Here is a 25,719-nt window from a genome sequence, read left to right as displayed (position 1 = left end):
AACAATGGGCTTCTGGTGTCTGGTCTGCCTTATCAGACCATTGTGATCTCCTCCAGCATTGTCATCATCTGACGGAAGGCGCAGGCCGCACCACGTCTTTAAAATTGTACTGTAATTATGGCAGTCCATTCTTAAGTACGGGTGGTCAGTATGTCGGACATTCTTGACCTGGGGACTGCCCGTACTTCCGGGGGCTTATTACTTATTTTGCAGAACATAAGGCAGGACTTTTGCTTTGTGCCTTTGGCTTCTGATTACTGGTTTGTGCTTTTCGCCCTTTTGTTTTTGCTCTGTATACTGACTTTTAGGCCATCTTCCGATTTTATCTTTTCCTATTTCATCCCCTCGCCATTTTATTTCAGTTCACCCTTTTGGCCTCCAGCATGCTTTGGTTCGAATGTTAATCCACAGCCGTCTCTCTTCTGTCCTTGAATCCAAAGCTTCCTACTGTGCACCACTGGTCACCTTGTGCTGGAGGATGAACTGAGTCAGAAGGTGGCTTTTTGTAGATGGACGCCCACACACTTGTGTACCACAGAGGGTTCGCTGTCAAAATCTGCTTGACTTGAGGGATTAAATGTGAGTGAACAGCAGTCAGCCTTGAACTACACGGTAGGGAAAGACCAAGACAAGAGAACTCACTTACCTGATTTCCGGGGCTGCCCCTTTCTCCAGGGCTTCCAGGTAATCCGCGCTCACCCTGAGTTCATGAGAAATAAAACAAACAGGTATCGTGAAAAAAATGGCCAGACACAAGTCGACGATTATGACAATATCACTCCTAAAACACAACACCTCTGCATGATGGTGGTCCCAGACTGATCCAATATGCACATACTGGCAAATTCTAGGCTTTAAGTGATCTGCTTGAACTATAGACTCAAAAGCCATTATGCTACAATCGGTTTGCACCAAGGAAGAGCAGCCGTCTTTGTCATTACCGAGGTTATAAATGGGGTCAAATTCCAACCCCTGCTGGATAAAAATATTCAGACACAGCAAAACAGGAACAAGAGACCCTAAAAGGTTAACAAACATCAGGCGAAGAGTCACTGGTGAGCTGCACTCATGATGTCTGAATGCAGGGACTGCTCGTGTTGTGTAACGCACGGGTGTTGAACTCCGGTCCTCGAGGGCCGCAGTGGCTGCAGGTTTTCATTCTAACCATCTTCTTCGTTTTTACTGCTAATTAACTTCTTTTGCTTTAGTTTTAATTAACTTGACTCAGGCCCCTTAATTGTCTCTTTTTCCTTAATTAGTAGCCAAACAATAATGAGACATCAAACAAGCCACCATATGACAGAAAAAACAGAAAAATCAACAGTTTTGGAAATGTCTGCTGTGGCAGAATGAGAGCAGCAACAAGCCATTGAATTAAATAACGGGCTTAATTAACAGCAAGAATCAGCTTCTCATTAATAGATTGGTTGGAGTTTGAAATCCCAGTTTAGCTGCTCATCTGTTGGCTCGTTTCACGTCTCATTTCTGTTTGGCTGCCATTTAATGAAGAAAGGAATCAATTCAGAGGACTGAATCCTTAAAAACAGGGCTATTAAAATGAAGGGAAAAGGAGTTAATTAGCAGTGAAAACTACTCACTGATTAGGAAAAGGGTCAGAATGAAAACCTGCAGCCACTGCGGCCCTCCAGGCCCGGAGTTCGACACCCCTGGAGTAACGGATTTTAACCCTTTCGGGGCTGATGTCGTCTTTTGTCAAAAGGAGTAGTTGACGATGTAACTGTAAACTGTGAAAGAACCAACTGTTATGTTTTAGTTGGACTCTCGTTGCTAGAAGGAAAGTTAGATTCATTGGTTTGACCAAGATTTCCTGCACTCACGTGAGTAGCAAGGTGCAAAGAATGGCAAAAATGGGAGTGGCTTCTGGCGAGAGATCAAAGCGAATGTGTAAAGCAAAATACTCCGCAGACAACATCTTGCCAATTATCTCTGAACTGGACTATGACTTGTCAGACTCCGATTTTGATATGTGATCGAAAACGAATGTGAGGTTCCAGCTTCAGCTGATGGTCCCCACCTAATTGTGGTACTAACAATGTTAGCCATATAGGACTGCCACTTAACAATGATAAGAGGTAGAAACTACATTACAATGTACTGCGACCGTGATCGGTGCTGTCCCAGCCACGAGAAGACATTCTTAGCAAACTGACAGCCACAGCATGCAGCAACAGACTTTTTATGTTGATTTCTGTGTGCAACCATTGCTTTTCAGAAACTGTTTTTTGGAAAAAATATTCAGCCCTCAAAGAGTTAACATCTGCAGGATGGCCGTTTACTGGCGATCTGAAATCATTGGGTTTCTGTCGTTCCTACAATAACATCTAAAGTTTTGTTTCAGGGAAGTTATTCGCTATCAACCAATCAGCTTTAAACCTGGCCTCAGACATCACAAACCAGGAAGTGCACAAAAAAACCCCCATAAATTGGAAAAAAATCCTCTGTGCTCATTCATAAAAACGTGCAGGTGACAAATCAAAACAAAATTTGGAAGGTAACCGTAGAGAAATGAAAGAAACAGACCAAGCAACGTCACATCAGTTGAACAGGAAACGGTCAGACACAAATCGATCATCGATAACCATCAAAGAAAACTCAAAGGGGAAAACGAAAAGAGAAGTCGGGAACGGAAGGAAGTCGAGAACTGAAATGAAACCTGGCGCAAGGCCTACTTCATGAATAAACTAACTGCTCGAGAGGGTCTTTAGGTGTATCCACCAAAGGATGAAACTACGTTGTAGAGGCGCCATATTTATAGCAGAATTTTCACATATGTCATGGAAGTGCCATTTGTGGCCACGTGAGACGTAACTGCGTGTTGTGTACATTAAAAATTGTAATGACAAATAAGAATTAACCCTTGTCCAAAATAAATAAACAAATCCACAAAATGGATTCTCCATAATAAAAAACATCACCTAACACGTAACACAAAAGGAATAATGTTTTATTTATGATGTAACCCTCCTCTCGATGTGCACACCGGGAGTGTGAACATCTGGGGAATACTGTAAAAGGTGAAATCCAGCAAGCAAGCAAGAAACATGAAGATCCTTAAATGACATCAAGAGCTCTCCTCAGGACTATCAAATATTCTACACTCATACCACGTATCTTATATGTAAACGCCTACAGGTGGATTTGTGTGTGTCTGTCTGTCCAGCCCGGGAGTGCGAGGCTACAGCATGAGGCTCAAAGAAAGCGCTGACAAGACAGAAATGCTGATAGCCACTGATACACAAGCAAGATGAGCACATCGGCAAAACAAAACCGCCAAGGAAAGAGAAACTCGCTTAGCTGCTGATAGACAACGGAGTCGAGCACATCAGCGAAACGAAACTGCTGACAAGACAGAAACTCGCTTAGCCGCTGATACACAACCGATGCCATTGATTGATTGAAGTGCCTGAATCCATGGTTTCTAGGAGCCCGGGCTTACACAACTAGTCCTAAATAAATATGTGGCGCACCTTCAGTTCATAACGACTCTCCATTTGTTCTCTAATAGCAATCGCCTCCTCCCCAAGGCGACGGATATCCATAACAGTGTCAAACATCTCAGGGTCTCTCGCGATTCCTTGGTATATGTGGAGAGGGTGTATCGAGAGGATTAAGGAAACCAAGAGACGTCACGTCAGGCAAACTCATCATGAGGTCAGAACCAAACAGGCCGTCAAAAACCAGCAAACAAAGCACGAACGCAAATCGAAAGAGAAGTCAAGGACAGAACTGAGACGAAACCCGGCACCAGGGCTGCTTCATTAAAGAACTAACTTCTCTAGAAGGCTTTTAGGTAGAACTTAATCACCAAGTGATGAAGTTACGTTGCAGAGCTGCCATATTTATAGAGGAACTTCACCATACGCTCACAGACACGTGACACAACTGCATGTCATATAAGCAAAAGTAAACATTTAATTTTGTCCAAATGAATACAAAGTAACTTACAAATACCACGAAATGAACCCTCAAAAGTAATACAAAAATATAATCTAGCACATAATGCAAAAAGAATAACGTTTATCTATGACAGTAACCAGCCTTTTGAATCTGTTATTAAGAAATTAATTTTTCGGTTTGCGAACACAAAGCCCCTCCCTTTATGATGACAGAGACAAAGTTTCACTCTGATTGGTTGTGTTAGGTAAGCTCCGCCTAGACGTACTTAGAGAAATGGCAGCACCTGTGGCACAGCCATCAAGGACATAGGGAGACCCGGCCCACCAGAACAGAAGATGGCAGTACTGCACCACAAGGGATAGAATCTGCCAATAAATGATAATGATGAAGAAGATCATCCTTCAAATACCGGCCCTCCAGGAGGAAGAGCTGGGCTGTTTGGCCATATCGCAGCATGCTGTCCTGTGACACAACCAGGTGAGAATACAAACCAAGGTGTATTACCAACCATGATATAAAGTCAAATTCAATCTGTAAGAACCATTTCTTGTGTTCTTATGTTCTGTAATGAAAAGGACAAAAAAAGTCAAAAAATCGATAGAGGCAAAGAAAAAATGAAAATGAGAACAAAATCTTAAACCAGCAACACTGGGGAGCACCAAACTGGAGGATTTCACACCAAACCTCAGCTCAAGACCTCCTGCTTTTATAGCCATCACATGACTGCTGCATGGTAAATGACACCGAGAGGAGGGGCCAGAGGCAAAATGCAGGCAGGGGGCAGGGCCAGTTGTGTGGGGGGGCGGGGCTCCAGCCAACTCCTGACTGGTTGAAGGTGAACTCCTGCCTCACAACAACAGGAACAACAGAAAGCCGATGACATCAGATGTCCCAGTCATTTACAGCGTGACTCAAGGGGGACCTGGTGTGCCGGTTCGAATCCCCGTCACTGCCAAAAGAGATGCTACTCTGCTGGGCCCTTGAGCAAGGCCCTTAACCTTCAATTGCTCCAGGGGTCACTCGCTGTACAAAAGCTGACCCTTCGCTCTGACCCCAAGGGGTATGCGAAAATATGCATTTCACTGCGTGTTGTCCTGTATAACTATGTATGTGACAAATAAATAACTAAAGAATTATTAAAGTACCATCTCGCCGTTCACACCGTCAATTCCACCTTCTCCATCTTCACCCTGAAGAGAAATCAGAAATGGCCATCATTATTTTTTTTTTATTTCTATTGTACTTGCCATGTTTTCTTTATCTTTTTTTCCCAAAAAATAAAAACTGTTTTCATTTTAGGGTCATAGTTGACGTGTCAGTCACAGAGGGGTATAAGACAAGCAGTTAATATATCGATTAGTGGGATTAGTACAACACATTGTCTTGCGTACTATTTCTATTCTGCTTATAAAATGGAACACTCAACTCAAAAGATGGATGATTTTTGTAACCCATTACCTCCCCTATTTTGCTTGTAGTGATGACGGAGAAATATTATTCATTAGAGATAAAAACATCTCTAATGTACGGGGCTTTAAAGGCAGCCAGCAGGTCAGCTAGTCACACAGAGCCAGACGACAACTACAAGGGAATTTGGTTTAAAAGTGGGCGGGACAATTAGACAGATCACTGAGTGCCACATTTCTAAACCAATCAAACGCCTCGTGAAGGCGGCGCTCAAATTACAGGCAGCAAAGTGTAGCGGTCCACCTCGTCCATCAGAGAACAAGCTTCTCTGCCCACAATTGAAAAATCTCCTAAGACCACCCCGATTAAATATATAAATGTGCATCGTGTGTGGTGAAGACTTTACCGGTGTTAAAAATTGAGAGATTATACTCTCAGTCGGGGCCGATTCCCATAAACTTCTCCACTCATTCCAGTCTTTGACAGCTTCCTCCAGTTTTTTGTGGACATATCAGTGTAACCCTTGACAATGTGGAGTCATCACATCAAATTATTTCCCACCCCGTTCTTCTGGTCCCACCAACATCGGTAACTTTTCTAGTGAGTTGGCTCTCATAACATGACTATGTAACATAATGTGACTGTCAACATTGGCCGTCTTCCCTTCCGCTTTGAATTCTGTCTAGAACTTCTTTATTTGTAATTTTTGTTGTCCACAGTATTCTTAGCAGCTTCCTCCAACATCACATGTCGAACACGTCGATGGTGGTAAAACCTGATGATACTTCAGCATTTGAAGGCATCACTGGGCTGCTGGTGAAAGTGGATGATGCACTGCTGCCGGTTGTATGTGGTGTCCGTCACTGTCAGGTACGGTGATGCTGCTGCAGTTGCTGTGAGGTAGAAAAAAATGGCAGCCACGCTCAAGAAACGATGAACCGTGATGCATGCATTCCAACTAAATGGTGTACTGTCACATCTCTTAGAAAGGAGGCCACGGACACAACGTTCATTCCTCAGTCCACCCAAAAACAGTAGAAAGCACCCAACGACATGGACACGAGTCAGCAGGACCACAGAGGGGGATACACAACCGCCGATGTCTCACTGCACATCAAAACGAATAACGAAAGTTAACATTACTGACTACCTGGAGATGCCAAACGTGCCATACCTGAATATGGTCGCAGTGTGTTAATGTGTTGTCTAAACACTATCTGCTGCTTTTTAATTTTTGAAATGACACCAAGATACATAAACGTATCATGAAGCTCCAGAATTGATAACAGCAATTTTTACCTTTCTGCTTTCTCTCCGTGTTGTCTTTTCTGCCGTTTCTGTTTCTCATTCTACTGGTCTAACACTCGAGTAGAAGTGGGACACTGCAACCTCGAAATGTTTCACGCACTGGAGGAAATTGGGGACGGCCTCTTAAGAAGAACTCCTGCGGGTGGAGCTTCTTTAAGGAGTTTGTCCCCAGAGGCGCATTTCTCATCTCGTGAATCGTACCTGACCCCACCAGACTAGTCGAGGGCCAACTCAACTGCTAGGGTCGAGTCTTGGGCCTAAAAACAACCCCAGCGCGTACATCATTTTGGTTCTCATTCCATCTTCTCTTCCTGAAACATAAAAGTCATTCTGCTTTAGCAGACAAAAGCAAATTCAAGCTTTTATGTTAAAGACAGAACATCTGACCAATGAAAAGTTGGGGGCGGGGCAAGTCTTCATTTCAAAAGCTCGAATTTATTTGAATGTACTATTCTCGAATTCCGGAAGTTTTGCTCTTTGCTGTTTTTCGGCTCTTGTTTGAATTTGCTGAAAAACAGCAAAGATCAAAACTCGGCTCTAGCAGTTGAGTTCTGTTTTTGGGAGGAAAGGCACTCCTTAGCATCCACAAAGTTTAAAGAAACAAACAAAAAAGCAGGATGTTATTAGAAACCCAAGAGTTATGGTAAGGGTTAGGCTTTTGTTTCGATTATTGTCCGCTGTGGCAACCCCTAACGGGAGCAGCCAAAAGAAGAAGAAGAATTGGGCTCCAAGGACTCCACTGGATCATCTTCATTGGTCCGACTTCTCGTAAGATGTGTATGCGCTCTTCACCCTGCCATGCAAGTTTCCTTTTTCTGGCACTTCCTGTCATAGTCTTGCTGGGTTTGCTTACCCCCCTTTTGTGTCTTCTTTATTTAAGATGGATTATTTTAGGCTATTGGAATGCCCATTATAGTCAACTGGCTTGTCTAAGGTTAGGGTTAGGGTTAGATTGGACAACGTGAGAACAGAAAGTCCCAAAAGGCAGTGTGAAATCCTGGCCCCCCAAAAGAGAAGTACAAAGGAAGGCCTTCAATAGATCAGACGTACCCGCTCTCCTCTGGCGCCTCTCACACCCTAGGAAACAAGAAAACACACAGCAACGTGAGAGACATTTTAGGCAAAGGCAATTGAGAAAAGAGAAAACACAACTTATTACAACTACCTTAACACAACGCTGAATATAAACTAGAAGTCATCTTCAACAAGCCTTTCTTGACTTTAACCCTTAAACCGCCACATACTTGGGGGGTTAATGCACCCCTGGATGCCAAATACTTTTTTGCTGCACTTTTTAAGGAAACGTCACAATTCACCAAGCAAAAGTGAAATTTGAACGGAACACATTTTTTTCATGCAAGGAGCATCACAATCACTGCAACACTGATAATTTTACACACTGCCAATGAACTGTAAAAACTATTTAAAAAACTACTGCAACAGTCTCTTATTATATCTACAAGGTGCAAGTGATGCCATTGATGAAATTCAGTAAATCACGGAACCAACTGCGCTTGAACTGCCTGCACACGAGCACACAGAGGCCAACGCTGAGGCCTGCAGGCCAGTCTAGTGCAGCAGCTCAATCCCAGGGATAGTGATGCTGCAGTGCTTCCGGGGCTGGCAGTGGTCATGAGCTGCCTGCTCAACGAATTTATGGCACTGACTGATCAGCTCCGGCGTGCTGGCAAATTGCTCTGTGAAGCGACTATAGCCAGTTGCGGCATTCAACGAATGTATGTCGCCGAATATACTCGGCTCCGGTGTGCTAGCAAATTGCATTGGGAACCGACTACAGCCAGTTCCAGCGGTTTAAGGGTTAATTTGCGGATTGTCTTCCAATATCGCACAATCAAGTACATTTGATTTGTCTTTCACTTTAAAGTGTGTTCACATGAAACGAGAAATGCTTACCGTTGACGTCACGTCCGTCTGTTGTCGTCATTACTTATTATTTGTCTGACACCTTTACCTGACTTACACCATTTGAGATACAATTGTTTCCATTTAAATTGTTTTCCCAAGTGGAGAAACCAGGCAAGTGAGGCTGGTCACACTGGTGTCAGGAGTGGGATTGTGAACCCACTTCAATTGGTTCTATTTCTTTTGCATTTCCTAATTGGAGTGAAATGAAATGCTTGAGGGTCATTAGAATGTTCAACCTCAGGGTTTGAGGTCCAAAGCCCTAAACTCTACGCCACACTGTCCACTATTCCCTCAGTCGGTCTGTCTGTCTGCATAAAGCAGTTTGGCTCCCAGTGGTCTGATTTTGGCTGTACACATTTTTGAAACATTAAAAGCTTCCGTTTACAAAGCATTTGCAAATTTTCAAACAAAAATTCTGTGCCCTTTTACGTTTACCTTGAGAGAATTTTTTCAGTAGGTATGGATAAGTGTTGTCACACACATGCGAGTAGGAGGAAGCTGAGTGGACCGAAAGAAGGTAATTCTACTCCAGACCAGGGGGCGATGGGGTGCACTAAACCTTTCTCTGTTTTCTCTGTGGACCAAACACGGGAAAACCTGCCTGATTCCTCATACAAGACATCACTTCCGGTTCCGGCGCCAAGAGTGGTGTCACTTCCGGTCCCGATTCCCAGCAAGATGACACTTCCAGTTCCGGTCCCAAGAAACATGTCACTTCCAGCCCCAAGAGTGATGTCACGTCCGGTCCCGATTCCCAGCAAGATGTCACTTTCAGTTCCAGCCCAAAGAGTGGCGTCACTTCCAGTCCCGATTCCCAGCAAGATGACACTTCCGGCACCGGTCCCAAGAAACATGTCACTTCCGGTCCCTAGAGAGCTATTCCTCTTGCTCCCAGCAGGGGGCACCTGCTGTTCACTCCTCATCTACTCCTTTGTCTTTCCAAATTCTTTTCTTCCCCTCTCTCATCTCGTTCTTCGGTCTTTTCCTTTCTCTCTTCTTGTCCTGCTCAGCCTCCATTATACTCTGTGGGTGCAGGTGCTTTGGTTAACAACCCGCAGAGGGTCACTGACCTTAACGTGACTACACCATCAGCCGATTTCCCCATTTAACCCTTTGGGACCACACACCACTGCGGCGGCCCACAGCCACAGCAAACACTGTTGTCTGTCACTAAAACTCTTACCCCACCACGGACCCCTGGCACAAACCTCACAGTCAGAACTTAGCTTCCAGCAGGAAGATTTTATATGATTTTAATGAGATATAGCAAATAGAAATAGAATGGACATTTCATAAACTACCATTTGAAACTCACTGGGAAAGTTTCAAAATTGAAGACAGGGAAACATTCGGTGCAACCTCAACTACTGGTCATTTGACTCCTTCATGTTTAGCTTGACTTTATTTCATAATATGCATTTATAAAAATTATAAATGCCACAAGTTTACAAACAGTTGACTAAGTCCCCAAACATTATGGCGTGTGCATGTTTTCTACAGTTATGATGCACTGCCGCTTGCTCAAGGTCTCCCAGTCTTGTTGTAGGATTTCTGTGAGTGTCAGGAGACGGGTGTGCCTAAGACGGGGCTACGTATGGAACTGAATGTGTCATGAAAGTCAGGGACTATCAGGGAGCTCTGACATTTAGGTTACGGCAAGAGAATCGTGAAAAGCAGGAGGTCCTGTGGGGCCCACAGACAAAACGTCAACGGGAACTGGGCAGCAGTTTGCATTACTACTCTTACCACAGAATTAATTATACTCGATAAAATGGAATAATCGTAAAAGAGCCGACTTACTTTTATACCTCTCTGGCCGGAGCAGCCATCCACTCCCTGAGTGCCATTGAGACCCGCAGGACCTCTTTCACCCTGAAAAAGCAGAAACTGACATCGATAAACGCATTCACGTAAAAGCCATTGGCATGTTGTGTTTTTAAGGAGATCTCTGTGCACTTTCTGCAGCGTCAATAACAACATAAGTTTAAAATGAAAATTCATTAGTCACCCAAGAGCCTAATATAAATAAATAAATAAAATAAAATAAATAAATACACATGCATAGATTTTGTGTATTACACAATGGTGGGTACACAAAGAATTCATGTCCTGATCGTGACCACCACATGCGCTTGTAAAACTGAAGGTTGTGGCTTTTTTAAAGTGCGGTGTGTGTACGTCTAGCCTCACGTGTTCTGCGTTTTCCTAAATGTCCTCCTTACCACCACACTCCCCAGTCGTTTATTCCACGTGTCGGTGGTTCTCTGTGTGAAGCAAAACCTCCTCACATCTGAGTGACATTCATCCATACGTTTCCAACTCTGTCCTTGTGCTCTTGTTGTGTTGTAAAGTCACAATCAGAATCCACCACACTAATTCATGTCATAATTTGAAGATAGATAGATAGATAGATAGATAGATAGATAGATAGATAGATAGATAGATAGATAGATAGATAGATAGATAGATAGATAGATAGATAGATAGATAGATAGATAGATAGATAGATAGATAGATAGATAGATAGATAGATAGATAGATAGATAGATAGATAGATAGATAGATAGATCCATTGCCTGGCCAGGACGCCTCTATGGTGGAAGGACCAAGTAGAGACCTTTACCTCCCACAGAGCACTAGGTGGAAGCCCCCCTGAGTTTCAGCAGTGCCTCAGACTCCCACAGGGCTCCATGGGAGTTGGATTTTGGTGCAGCCCTGTTGGGGACCATGGCAATCTCCAGGGGGTGCTGCAGCTACCGCTGAGCCCTAGGTTGTAGCACTTCCCGCCACACCCGGAAGTGCTGCTGGAAGTAGGTCAACGAGCACCTGGAGCACTTCTGGGTGCCTTATAAAGGGAGCCAGCAGCCACTACTCTGGGAGGCAGAGTCGGGAGGGAGAAGATGAAGTTTACTGGAGGAGGAGTGCAGGCGAAAAGAGAGAAAAAGGAGAAGGAAAAGAAAGTGCTGTGGATTGTGCTTATTGTGACTGTTATGTGAGGTGGGAAACAAGAGAAAGCGTTTCCCACATAGAAAAATGAACACGTATTGTGTCCTGGACTTGTGTCTCTGCCTGTCTGTGTCGGATGGTGCAGCTGTATGCCCCCTGGTGGTCCACAATAGATACAGTAGATAGATGGATGTGAAAGGAACTATATTACTGATAGATAAATCTAAATATGAAAAGCACTATGAAAACGACAGAAGGCACTACTACTTATAGTCTATCTATCTATCTATCTGTCTATCTAACTGATAGATAGCCTGCTGATGTGCCCAGGGCTAACTGGATGATCTCTTCCATGGCCGGTCCATCGATATCTCTTTTAAATCTTTTCAGTTTAGGTGACATTGTTAATGGGTTTCTTCGGTCGGAGTGCCAGCTCTCCAGTGCTCTGAGAAGGGTCCAACTGCAGCCTGCAATACCTATGATGTCAGATCAGGTAATGCCTAGAACTTCAGTCACGAAACACTCTTTGAGTCAGTTCACCCTCCCACAACCCTAATATTATGCTTCGTGACTGGCGTTGAGTGAATTTCGTGACTGGCCTCATTGGTACTGCAGTGTGCAATTACACTCTGTTGAGTCTTGCTGGGTTGAGTCTCTTATTGCTTTTGAACTACACATGTAATACAACTGTAATCCAGCAGATGGCGCTGTGATACCATTTTTGCACTTTTTTTTTTTTTAAGCCTTCCCAGTTGCAAAGACTACATCTGGTAACAAAGTAAGCACTTTTCCTGTTTGTTGCCCCCCTACAGTAATGACAAACTGGACATTGCACACTTTTCAAATTGCAAATGCACAGCAGTTGCTCTTTTCTTTCATGTGAGATGATGCTTTGTCACCCTACAGGTCACGTATCTCTCCACACTCGGCAGCTGCTTATCTTGTAATGAGGAGTCCTCAGTGTGTTTCTGCCGTGTGACCTGAGTAATAGCACAACGTGACTTGTATGAGGTGCAGCCGAGCCCCACACAGCAGACAAACCTCAGAGCGCACACACAAGTCCCAGGTTTACAAAGCACAATATCTTTGAATGGCAGTAAATATTTCTGTTTCCATTCTTCCTCCAAACCTCCCCAGGTGTCCCACCCTATTCCTCCCTCGAGTCTGACACCCCAAAGGATGACCCTCTCAAAACTGGTCTGCTATGAGTGAGCGTGTTATGCTCTTTGCTGGACTGGCAAACATTCAAATTTTGTGTCCTTTGCTGGAGTGACACCCATTTAAGTGTTTCACCCCTTGCTGGGGGTGGCACGGTGCCGCAGTGGTAGCGCTGCTGCCTCGCAGTAAGGAGACCTGGGTTCGCTTCCCGGGTCCTCCCTGCATGGAGTTTGCATATTCTCCCCATGTCTGCGTGGGTTTCCTCCCACAGTCCAAAGACATGCAGGTTAGGTGCATTGGCGATCCTAAATTGTCCTTGGTGTGTGGGTGTGTGTGTGCCCTGCAGTGGGCTGGCGCCTTGCCTGGGGATTTATTTCCTGCCTTGCGCCCTGTGTTGGCTGAGACTGGCTCCAGCAGATCGCCGTGACCCTGTAGTTAGGATATAGCAGGTTGGATAATGACTGACTGACTGACTGACTGACTGACTGACTGATCCCTTGCTGGGCTGACATCCTATTAAGAATAGTGCACTTTACTGGACTGGCACCCTAATTCAAGAGTTGTGCTCTATGCTGGACTGGCACCTTATTAAGTGTTACACACTTTACTGGATTGGCACTCCACTCATGTGTTGTTTCCTTTGCTGGACTGACACCTCTTTAACCATTGTGACCTTTGTTGGACTGGCACCTCATTAAGTGTTGTGCTTTCTGCTAGACTGGCATCCATTCAAATATTTTGCTCTTTGCTGGACTGGCACTGCATTCAAGAGTTGTGCACTGAGCTGGACTGGCACCTTATTAAGTGTGGTATTTACTGAACTGGCACCTCATTTAAGTGTTTTGCACTTTGCTGGACTGGCACCCCCTTCATGTATTGTACTCTTTGCTGGACTGGTACCAAAATTAATTGTTTCGTCCTTTGCTTCACTGGCACCATATTAAGAGCAGCACCCTTTGCTGGACTCGTACCCCATTTAGTGTTGTGACCTCTTCTGGACTGGCACCTGTTAACTATTGTGACCTTTATTGGACTGGCACTTCATTACGTGTTGTGATTTTTGCTGGACTGGCATCTATTTCAAATGCTGTGCCATTTGTTGGATTGGCATCCATTCAAGTGTTGTGCCCTTTTCTGGACTGACACCTCATTAAGTGTTAGTTCCTGCTTGGCACCAAATGCCCCCCAACCTGGACCTGAATTATTAAATCAAAAAAGAAGGATGAACGGGCAGGTGAAGGTGCATCTTTAAAGTGTCAAATAAGGCGAACATCACAGTGCCCATTGGCAGCTCCTCTTAGTTCCTAATTATCCTTCCAGAAGGGGAAGAGCGACAGCCTGTGGGGAGCCAACTCAATCCACAGCATGGACAATTAGCAAGAGAGGAGAAAGGAGTCCAACAATGAGAACAATTAAAGAAACAAGTGGGCTTAGAAGAAAAAGTAGAGACGCGGCCAGCACTACGGCTTCGGGCACTCTTCCTACGTAAATAATTTATTTGGGAGGCTGTGCTGTTGTGCGTATAGGAAGCCAAATTTATCTAAAAGCGCTGCCATTAAAACTGACCACTTCCAAGAATTTCTCTGCGGGACGTCCGGTAGCCGTGTCCTGCTGTCACACTGCAGATGCCGATGTGCATGCAGCATTGAGGACAAAGAAGAAGGAGCATTGAACGTCCTTTACATCAAGAGAAGAACGTCCCACCAGATACTAAAGCAGAATTTAACAAATGAGGAGGACCCCCAAAACTTACAACTCCACCTTCTTCTCCGGGGTGCCCAGGCGATCCCTTCTGGCCTGGCTGTCCCTGAAAAAGAATAAATTAAAAAAATGTTACACTAGTCGAGGTAAGTGTGATACCCAACCACCGTTCATCACATTAGGACCTCCAGCAGTCCTTGGAGAGGCGCATGTCACACGTCTGTCAGCGTTCTACCTGAACTCACACTGCGGTGGTCTCTCCAAAAAAACTGCCCAATCAGAGACATTGCACTAAGCTATGTGGCCAATCACAGCCCACCGCTTATTATGTATATCACATAGGCCCCTCCGTCACATTCTTGAGCAATACACATTGCCCCCTGTAGTGACGGACACCACATTAACTGTCTTGGTTTTGGGTTTCTCACTGCAGGAACTCAGGACTCTGTTTTAGCTCCTACTCCAGGGTTATGTACGTACCTTTTGTTCAACCAGGAACTATTGTGGGTGGGGCTTGAGTGATGAATTGTGCTGATTGGTTCCCCACTTGCACTGGTGCATCTGGCAAATCTGTGAGTAGTCTGGGGAGCCTTCGGTGAAGATGGCAGGCCACACTTCACACCGCACCACTCTTCATAGCCACCTCCATGGTGAGGCTTAAAAATCGCAGGGGTGGAGAAAGGAGCCCATCAATGAGACCCCTCGCATCGCATCGAAGTGATAATCCCTCCTGTGAATTCCTGATCGCGTCTCACTATGCAGAGCACCTCTCTCTTCTTTGCATATCACATATTTTTCATAAAGGTTACAGTTCCCATTGTCTAGTGGGACAGAAACACACAAAAGTGGCCAGGGACACCCTCTAAATCACTGGTTCCTGAAAACAAAGTTCCTGTGGTGGGAAAGCACCTATAAGTCGTGATCTCAGATTCTTAAGGTATGGTAGCCCACTAGATTGTGCTCCCCAATCCTCCTTCCTTGGACCGCAGTATAAAACAAAGCAGGCTGCAGTCCAACACATCAACTCCTCTGTCCTCCTGGAATTTGGTCACAACCGACTATGTGGATGGGGACATCACACAGAATCTGCCTGCACTGTCCCTCCTCACCAGTAGGGGACTCCACATCAGGTGCCAGAGAAGAGTCAGTTACACTGGTACATGAGCCCAAAAGACCGATCTCCATTCCTCTAGCCTTGGAAGCCTCTATCATAACTGGCCATGCAAGCAGTGGCGTCACTGCACTATTCTATTCTATTCTATGATCAAGTGAAGTCCATTTCCAGGTAGTCATAGTGAGTAAGTAGAAGCTTACCTGCTTAACCTAAAAAGACCTCCTGCATCCAGGTGATTAAGTGGTCAAATTACAGAGTGGTGGGCTTGTACTCTCTTTTTTCAGACCCTCACTAGAAATGGCACACATGACCAGACAGCCTGTGTCCCACAAAACCAAGTGACCCCTCTGCATCCTTTCAACCTTGAAGGCCTCCATCGTAAGTAACCTTGTGGGCGGTGACATCATCTCTCTCTTTTATTATGGACGTCACATGGAGTCCTCATTCATCCTCCCTCCACCGTTAGATTATCATTTGTTGTAGTGGTTTCCATATCAGATGTCAAGGTAGAATAAGTCAGAATGGTGGATGAATCAGACGAACTCTGAGCCCCCAGAACGAGTGACATATCTAGACTGTTCTAGCCTTGGAATTCTCTGTCATAACTGACCATGTGGGTATTGACATCATCCACCATTATAACCATCAAAAGGAGCCCCCATACATTCCCCCCTCCATTCATCCCACATTATCTTATGTAGCAAAGGTCTTCATATCAGGTGGCACAGTAGAATGAGTTAGAATGGCATTATTGACGAGAATTTGCCCGGGTGCTTCAAATCTCTCTCTCTCATTGTGCTCACATGGACAGACTATCCTGCTGATTTAAAGTTAAGTCCCCCTATCCAAGTCCACTCGAGTGGGCTTCTGACTTCTACTGCAAGGTAGTCGTGATGTTGCACGGCGGTCCCACTCTTTTTCAAGGCCCTCTGTACAAATGGAACCTGAGCCCAGACCATGTGGACAGCAACATCCTTTCGCTCCTTTATTATGGACATCAAATGGAGTCCTCAGACATCCTCCCTCCATTATATTATCTTTTGTTGTAGTGGTTTCCATATCAGGCGTTCAGACTGAATAAGTCAGAATGGTGGATAAACCAGAAGACCTCTGAATAACCAGAACGAGTGACATATCTACATTGTTCAAGCCCTGGAGGTCTCTGTCATAACTGACCATGTGGGCAGTGACATCATCCCATTGTTTTACTCTGGTCATCACATTGAGCCTGCATACCCTCTCACTCCTCAACATTAGCAGCATAATGAAATTAATAAAATGAATTTATGATTAGATGAACCCACTATGTACCAGAAAAACAAGGGACCCATCTTCATTCTTCTAGCCTTGAAGGCGTTCATTGTGAGTAAACATGTGGGCAGTGACATCATCTCTCTCTTTTATTATGGGCATCACATGGTGTCCTCATACATCCTCCATCCATTAGATTATCTTTTGTTGTAGTGGTTTCCATATCAGATGTCAAGGTAGAATAAGTGAGAATGGTGGATGAACCAGATGACCTCTGAGACACCAGAATGAGTGACAGAGCCTTGGAGGCCTCTGTCATTAACTGACCATGTGGGCACTGACATCATCCACCATTATAGCCATCAAACGGACCCCCCATACATTCCCCCCTCCATACATCCCACATTATCTTCTGTAGCAAAGGTCTTCATATCAGGTGGCACTGTAGAATGAGTTAGAATGGCATCATTGACAAGAATTTGCCCGAACGCCTCAAATCTCTCTATCTCATTGTGCTCACATGGACAGACTATCCTGCTGATTTAAAGTTAAGTCCCCCTACCCAAGTGCACTCGAGTGGGCTTCTGACTTTTACTGCAAGGTAGTCGTGATGTTGCACGGCGGTCCCACTGTTTTTCAAGGCCCTCAGTACAAATGGCACCTGAGCCCAGACTGGCTATGAGACGCAAAAACAAGGGAGCCATCTGCAGTCTTCTAGCCTTGGAGGCCTCTGTTATAACTGACCGTGTGGACAGCGACATCCTTTCGCTCCTTTATTAAGGACGTCACATGGAGTCCTCATACATCCTCCCTCCACCATTAAATTATCTTTTGTCATAATAGGTTCCATGTCAGGTGTTAAGACTGAAGAAGTCAGAATGGTGGATGAACCAGACGACCTCTGAGCACCCAGAATGGATGACATATCCACACTGTTTTAGCCTTGGCGGTCTCTGTCATAACTGACCATGTGGGCAGTGACATCATACCACTGTTTCAATTATGACCATCAAGTGGAGCCCCCTCCATAAATTCCGCATTATCTGCTGTAGTGAAGGGTCCCCATATCAGGTGTCACAGTAGAATGCTTTAGAATGGCATCCATCAACAAGAATTTGCCCTGGCATCCCACACCTCTCAAGGACAGACTATCCTGCTAATTTAAAGTTAAGTCCCCCTGCTCAAGTGGGCTTCTGTTTCAGGTCAGCCACACTCTTTTCCATTATGGCCTCCTTGCTGGGTATGAATCCTTCCTTTACCCCTGCCAATATGCCAATCCTTCCTTCCTGGCACCCACACCATAAAAAAGTTAATTAACCTAACAGTACTGATGTCATATAAATGTTGAGTTCTGCCTACATTGTCTACCCTGGAAAGGCGCTATAATACAATAACAATGGCACTGAGTCTCACTCCAGCAGTGTACAGAAATATGGACAATATGGATATATTGTATTTGGGGGACAGCAAACTCCAATAAATAAACGTGTGCCCACTTTACATTCGTTACTCACCTTCAGCCCTGGCATTCCTCTCGGACCCCGAGGTCCCTCCTGGCCGACACACTTGCAGCTGACACAGCAGCACTCCCGCTCGAACACCGAGTCCTGCAATCCAAGACAGAAAATGTGACAAAAGTGAGTGACGGCGTCCTGAACTGAGAGGAGGAATGGAGAGGGTTAAACGAAAGGGACCAGAATATAGGGACACGAGTGTGACAATCTGCGCAAGGCCACCAGTCTGGGAATTCAGTTCAGGTGTATGATTGGATTGGTTTGCTGTAAGAGGCGAAGTTAAAAGAAATCTGTCACGTTTCATTCCTCCATTTCAACATCAAAATGAAGGATTTTGAAAAATTGGGGCATGAAACAATGAAATCTTTTTCATAAAATTCGATGGAGAGGAGCGGACTCTTCTCTGATATTGGAGCAGCTGAAGGCCATGTCACATTTGATGACTTTGGCAGTGATTTCAGTTGTAATCTTCATTTATATAATCTTAGTCAGTCAGAGGCAGACATCTGCTTGAAGTCCCGGTCTGTCATCTAGTGTGACATACCCAGTGACGTATTCAACTGGTCCCCGACTCGCCCCTCAGACAGGATTCGATTTGTCTTTAGTCACCAGAGTGCTCATCCAGAAGTACAAAGCATAGAAAGCAGTGCTGAGGAGTAAGAAATGCAGGTGTGTTGGACCTCAAAAACAGAAGAAATGGTCGTCTGTCAGTGGTCTCAGGCTTTATGTACCACCATGGAATGGAAAAAAAGAAACAAAAAGCTCAGAGATTGTGACTGAACTCGGCCGTACCTGTTAAGACCTTCATACAGCACCGGCTTCATCAGGCAGCATGCTATTGGTTACAAGAAAAATGGAAGAGAAGAACTGTGCGGAAAAGTTGACAGCTTAGAGTTCACGATGACTCCTAAATCGTTCTCACAAGGTGGACTTTCGATTTTCAGACCGCCCATTGTGTATTCAAACCTAACATTTTTACTTCCTGTGTGTAATACTTTACATTTACTGACATTGAATTTCATCTGCCACAAATCTGTCCAAGCCTGTCTGCTATCCAAGTCCTTCCGTGGTGATATAACAGATTCCAAATTATCTGCTAGTCCACCTATCTTGATATCATCTGCAAACTTAACCAGCTTGTTACTTATATTGCTATCACTAGCACTGCCCCCTGCTGGTCACCACTCTGAACATTAGCCAGTTCTGATGAGGTACCTTACATCATCAACCTCAGCCAATTTTGCACCCATCTACACACCACGCCCTGAACTCCCTCTTCTTTTAGTTTGATGCCCACCCTCTCATGTGGCACCTTATCAAATGCTTTCTGAAAGTCCAGATAATTAATCTCATCTGCTCCACTCTGGTCGTATCCTTTTGTTGCCTCCTCATAGAATTCCAGCATGTTAGTAAAACACGACCTCCCTCTTCTGACCCCATGCTGACTGAGCAACACCTGGCAAGGACAGGAGTTATTAGGAACAATCTTCTCCTTAATAATTCTTTCCATTAATTTTCCTGTGATGCATGTTAAGCTTACTGGCATATATTTGCTTGGATCTGCCCTGTCACCCTTTTTATATAACGGGATGATATTTGCCATTTTCCAGTCCTTCAGAATCTCTCCAGTGCACAGTGACTTCCTAAAAATATGTGTCAAGGGATTATATCTGAACTCGCTGACCTAGTGACCTAGTGACCAAGCATTAAATCGGACTGTGGCCAATGTGAGAAATACTCTATGAAGAGTCAACCCACGGAAGGCTGCAGGACCAGACAGAGTACTAAGGGAATGTGCAGACCAGCTGGCACACGTTTTTACAGACATCTTCAACATCTCCTTGAGCACTGCCATCGTCCCAACCTGCTTCAAAACCACCACCATAATTCCTGTGCCAAAAAAGTCGCAAGTGTCCAACCTCAATGACTACCGTCCCGTTGCACTCACATCCATCATTATGAAGTTCTTCGAGAAGCTTGTCATAAGGAAGATCAAAACCCTGCTGCCCCCCTCACTGGATCCCCTGCAGTTTGCTTATCGCTGGAACCGTTCAACAGACGATGCAATAGCCACCACTCTCCATCTGGCTCTCGCTCATCTGGACAATAAGGACACATACGTTCGAATGCTGTTTATCGACTTCAACACGATCATTCCTCAGCAGCTGACGGAAAAGCTGAGCCTGCTGGGACTAAACACCTACCTCTGTAACTGGATTCTGGACCTGTCAGTCAGTCAAAATTGGAAACAACATCTCCAGTACCACCACACTGAGCACTGGAACCCCTCAAGGCTGTGTGCTCAGTCCATTACTGTTCACACTGCTGACTCGTGACTGTGCAGCAACGCACAGCTCTAATCACATCATAAAATTTGCAGATGCCACGAATTTGGTGGGTCTCATCAGCAACAACAATGAGTCAGAATACAGAGAGGAGGTGCAGCCTGGTGTAAAGCCATCAAACAGTCTCTGAATGTAGACAAAACAAAGGAGATGATTGTTGACTTTAGGAAGACTAAGAGTGACCATCTGCCACTGAACATTGACGGCTCAACTGTGGAGGTCGTCCAATGCACCAAATTCCTGGCAGAGAACCTCACCTGGTCCCACAACACCAGCTCTTTAGCCAAGAAAGCCCATCTTCCACCAGCTACTCTAACAACATTCTACAGAGGAACCATAGAGAGCATCCTGAGCAACTGTATCACTGTCTGGTTTGGAAATTGCACGGTCAGGGATCGCAAAGCCCTACAGTGGATAGTGAAGACAGCTGAGAAGATCATCGGAGTCTCTCTTCCCTCCATCATGGACATTTACACCATACGCTACATCCGCAAAGCCACCAGCATTGTGAATGATCCAACACACCCTTCACATTCACTGTTTACACTCCTGCCATTGGGAAAAAGGTACTGAAGCATTCAGGCCCTCACCTCCAGAATGTGGAACAGTTTCTTCCCCCAAGCAGTCAGACTCCTGAACACTCATAGACCAGACTGATATCTGATATCTGTGTTTTGCTCTGCAGTGTTGCACATGGTTGCACATTTGACTCACATGCTCCTTCTTATATATTATGTGTCTTTATAGTGGATTCTTCGTTGTCCTGTGTTTTATGTAGCGCCATGGTCCTGGAGGAACGTTGTTTCATTTCACTGTATGCTGTACTACTGTATATGGATGAAGTGACAATAACTACTCTTGACTCTTGACTTGACTCTTCTCCCTCTACGATTTCCAAATCCCTCAGTATCTCCTTAGTAGTCCCTGTTACTGCTCTGAGGTTATCCACTTGCTCACTTGTGAAGACCTCAGAAAAATGTAAGTTTAAGGAGTCCGCTATTTCACTGTCTGTATCTTTTAATTCCCCTTTACTATTTCTGATGCACTTGACCTCCTCCTTGACTGTTCTTTTACTACTAAAATACTGAAATAATCTCTTCGGGTCGTCTTTCGCCTTATCTGCTGTATTCCTCTCCAACTGTCTTTTAGCCTCCCTGATATCCTTCTTAATGGTTGCCCTCATGTTCTCATAACGCTCTACCATTCACTTTGCAGTCATTAGTCTTATATGCCTTATAAAGCAGTTTTGTCCTTTGAAGGCTTCTTTTTTAAATCTTTATTAATCCACCGTGGAGTTTTTTAAAAATTTCCTGTTAATTCCAATTTTAGTTATGTATCTGTCCTGCATTACATGTAAATAAAGTTGCAAATATAGTTGTGTAAACTGACATGGTCCGGTAATGAGTTAACAACTGTGGTGGGCAAGTCTGACATCCCCACCGACTAGAAGTCGTGTTATATGGCAGCGGATTATTATGGCGTCTCCAGCAACTCACTCTCACCAGTCCGTGACCGGCCCCTCAAACAGGTTTGATTTTGTCTTTAGTCATATTTGCGTCTCTCTGTGCACGGGAGCTGACAACCAACAAATGCTCATCTGGAAGTACAAAGCATAGAATGGAGAGACAATGAATAAGGAATGTGGGTATTTTGGACCTCACAAACAGAAGAGATGGTCGTCTGTCAGATGTCTCCTGCTTTATGTACCACAATAGAATGGAGAAAAGGAAAGAAAAGGTTTGAGATTGCGGCTGAACTCGCCATACCTGTTAAGAGCTTGTGCTCTGTCAGGCAGTACATTATTGGCTGTCACTGAAAGGGACCAGCAAAGTCATCACGCAGTTGGTAAATGTGACATTAGAACATTAGAACACTCTGGACGAGAACAGGCCATTCAGCCCAACAAAGCTCGCCAGTCCTGTCCATTTATTTCTTCCAAAAAACATCAAGTTGAGTTTTGAAAGTCCCCAACGTCTTAGTGTCTACCACACTACTTGGTCACTTATTCTAAGTGTGTATCATTCTTTGTGTAAAGAAAAACTTCCTAATGTATGCGCGAAATTTACCCTTAACATGGCCAGTGATCTTTAGTTGTGTAAAGTGGCATCATCCAGCAACGAGATTAGCAACTGCCGGTGGCACATCCCCAACGTCCATAAAGTCGTGTAATGTGACATCGGCGCAGTATGACATGTCCAGCCATTTTCAGTCATTTAAGTTGACGCGAGATCAGCAACTGTAGTCAGCAAGTCTGACATCCTCTATGACTAGAAGTCACAAAATGGGACATGAGCTTTAACTTTTAGCTAAACAAACAATTGGACTGAAGGGTCTCCTCTCGTTTCTTAAGTTCTTATGGACCGGTGACACCAATTACTGGTCTAATGTTGAGTTGGTGGAAGAACTCAGAATCCCATGAGTCAATGCGGTGGCGTGTGCTATGCCACGCATGGCCAGCCTGTCCCATTCCTGCCCTGTTGATTCTTGGGATTTTGAGTTTCCTGCCAGTTCAGCGCCAGACCATTGACCTCACCGGTGCATTTCGTGACTTCTACAAAAACGCCTTTCACACCGTGACTTTAAGGTACCTGCATGGAAGAGAACTTTTTGCCGTTCAGAGATATGAAATTGTGAGTGTACCCCTTTTAGGTTTTTGCTACTGACGAATTTTACCAAAAGCAGAGCAATAATCCGAAACCTTTAAGGAAAATACACTGAATAAAAAAAAAAAAACGGCCTTTGGGGTATAAAACCCACATTGAGTTTTGCTTTGCTCAGCATTCTGTATTCAAATTTGCACCCTAAGGGATAAAACAGGAATATAAGATTTTACTAAGAAAAGGGGGATTTAATGAAAAGCAGATGTCGGCCTCCGTTTAAGTGATTAGTTGGATGTTGAAATCCCCGGAGCAGGATGGTCCGTGTATTTAATAAGCGGAATTGCAGTTTATCGACTGTTTGTTGAGCTCTCTGTCGCTCTCACTGCCTCTGTGGAATTCACAAGTTCTCTTGGTGTCTCCTGTGGGTTTCCCTGCCACATCCCATTATAGGTTACTAGAGGGCACTGTCATGGACTGGCATTCCCTACAGGGTTGGTTCAAGTGGCACCGGACCCTCTGTGATTCTGAATTGGATAAAGTAGGTAAAGAAAGGGGATGGATGGATGGAGCGGTGTGTGCATTCATGTGCCCTGTGATGGGCTGGCATCCTCTCCAGGGTTGGTTCCTATGCTACTCTAGATGCTGCTGTGATAGGCACCGGACCCCCTTCTAATGCTGAATTGGACAAAATGGGTATAGAAAAGGTGTGGCTGGATGGACTGGTATGTACATGCATGTGCCAGGTGATGGACTAGCTACCTATCCATAGTTGGTTCCTGCCTTGTCCCTGATGCTGTTAGGATTGGCATGGGTTCCCCTCTGACAAAGTGGATTGAGAAAATCAACGGTTGGATAGGCATGTGTCATGTATGTGCCCTACGCTGGATTGGCATCCCTGCCTGAGAGAGTTCCTGCCTTGTGCTTGGTGCTGCTGAGATAAGCACCGGCTCAGCCATGATTGTGAATTAGACAAGGTTGGTACAGAAAATGGATGAATAGGCTTTCGCATGCTTGTGCCCTGTGATGAACTGGCACCCCAATGCCACTGCTCCTAATACAGCTGGGATAGGCATTGGCCTCTCTGTGACAATGAATTGGAATAAGTGGGCAATGGAAGATTGGTTAGGGAAGTGCCCTGAAGTTGGCACCTGTATTACTCCTTTTACTTCTGGGCTAGGCATTGATGTCACTGTCACTCTGAACTGGAAGAAGTGGGAACAGAAAACAAGTATTTGAATAGGGTTGTGTCATGTGATGGACTGGCATCCTTTCCAGTGTTGGTCTAAATGTTTCTGTGATAGGCTCTAGACCCCCTATGATTTTGAACTGGATAAAGTGGGTACAGAAAAGGGATGATTTGATGGATTGGTGTATACGTGCAAATGCCCTGTGATGGACTGGCATCCCATCCAAGTTTGTCTCCTGTCTTGTGCCCGATGCTGCTGTGATATGTGCCCTCTCCCCTGTGCCTCTCTGAAGTGAACGAAATGGGTTGAAACCATGGATGGTTTGTGCCTCCTGTGCCAGGAGGGCATCTCAGCCAAGGTTTATTCCTGCACTTGTACCTGTTACTGCGGAGATAATCACTGGATACCCCCTTGTCCCAGAAATAGACAAAGTAGGTACAGAAAATGGAGGGATGGTTTGATAGACAGATATATGCATTCCTATGCCCTAGGACAGACTGGCATCCCAATGCCAATGATTCTAATGCTGCTGGGATAGGCATACTATGGAGGGGCACCCTGCCCAGATGTTGTTCCTGCATTGTGCCCTAAGCTTGCTGGGTGGATTCCAGCTTTCTCTTTGACCAGATGAAGTGGGTTTGGAAGATGGCTGGCAGGATTGAGGGCATGTAAAATGGATGGTAGATGGGAATCTGCATGTGTGTGCACTGCACTGGTTTGGCGTCCCAGCCAGTGTTGGTCCCTGGCTTGTGCCCAACACTGCTCTTTCAAAGCACTGGCACCCCCACGTCACTGAATTGGACAAAGTCGGTACAGAAAATGGAGGGATGGTTGGATAGATAGATACATGCATGCATGTGCCCTGTGGCAGACTGGCATCCCAATGCCAATGCTCCTAATTCTTCTGGGATAGGCATGTGATGGAGTGGCACCCTGCCCAGGAGTTGTTCCTACATTGTGCCCTAAGCTTGCTGGGTGGGCTCCAGCATTCTCCTTGATTTTGCTGCAGATAAAGTGGATTTGGAAGATGGCTGGCAGGATGGAGGGCATGTAAAATGGGTGGTTGGACAGGCATCTGCGTGTCTGTGCATTGCACTGGCTTGGCCTCCCAGCCAGGGTTGGTTGCGCCCAATGTTGCTCTTCAAAGCACTGGCTCCCCCATGTCTCAGAATTTGGAGGTACAGAAAATGGATGGGCTGATGATGGACAGAAGAGTGGCATGTATGTGTGCTGCGATGAAGTGGCATTCAGACCCATGCAGGACTGGCATGTTTGGCTTTCAATACTTCAAGAATACAATCTGACGCCCAGTGTAAAACAGAAGGATGCTTGGCAGTTGGTTCA

At 45.0% G+C, this 25,719-nt stretch overlaps 1 protein-coding gene across 1 annotated transcript in view; it reads right to left on the bottom strand.

Moving 5' to 3' along the window:
- The window catches only part of LOC114664078 (collagen alpha-6(VI) chain-like), a 353,886-nt gene that overhangs the window by 169,725 nt on the left and 158,442 nt on the right, over positions 1-25,719 (bottom strand). Inside the window, exons 14-19 of the mRNA XM_051936115.1 lie at positions 18,244-18,336; positions 14,417-14,470; positions 10,360-10,431; positions 7,684-7,710; positions 5,064-5,108; positions 647-700 (exon numbers count right to left, since the gene is read on the bottom strand). Of these exons, the coding sequence (XP_051792075.1) occupies positions 647-700; positions 5,064-5,108; positions 7,684-7,710; positions 10,360-10,431; positions 14,417-14,470; positions 18,244-18,336 (345 nt within the window). The remainder of the gene's footprint in view (positions 1-646; positions 701-5,063; positions 5,109-7,683; positions 7,711-10,359; positions 10,432-14,416; positions 14,471-18,243; positions 18,337-25,719) is intronic.

Source organism: Erpetoichthys calabaricus, chromosome 13 (assembly GCF_900747795.2).
Source record: "Erpetoichthys calabaricus chromosome 13, fErpCal1.3, whole genome shotgun sequence".
In the NCBI taxonomy this organism is placed as follows: domain Eukaryota; kingdom Metazoa; phylum Chordata; class Cladistia; order Polypteriformes; family Polypteridae; genus Erpetoichthys; species Erpetoichthys calabaricus.
Note: the sequence above shows the minus strand (reverse complement) of the source record. Positions and strands in the feature narration are given on the sequence as shown.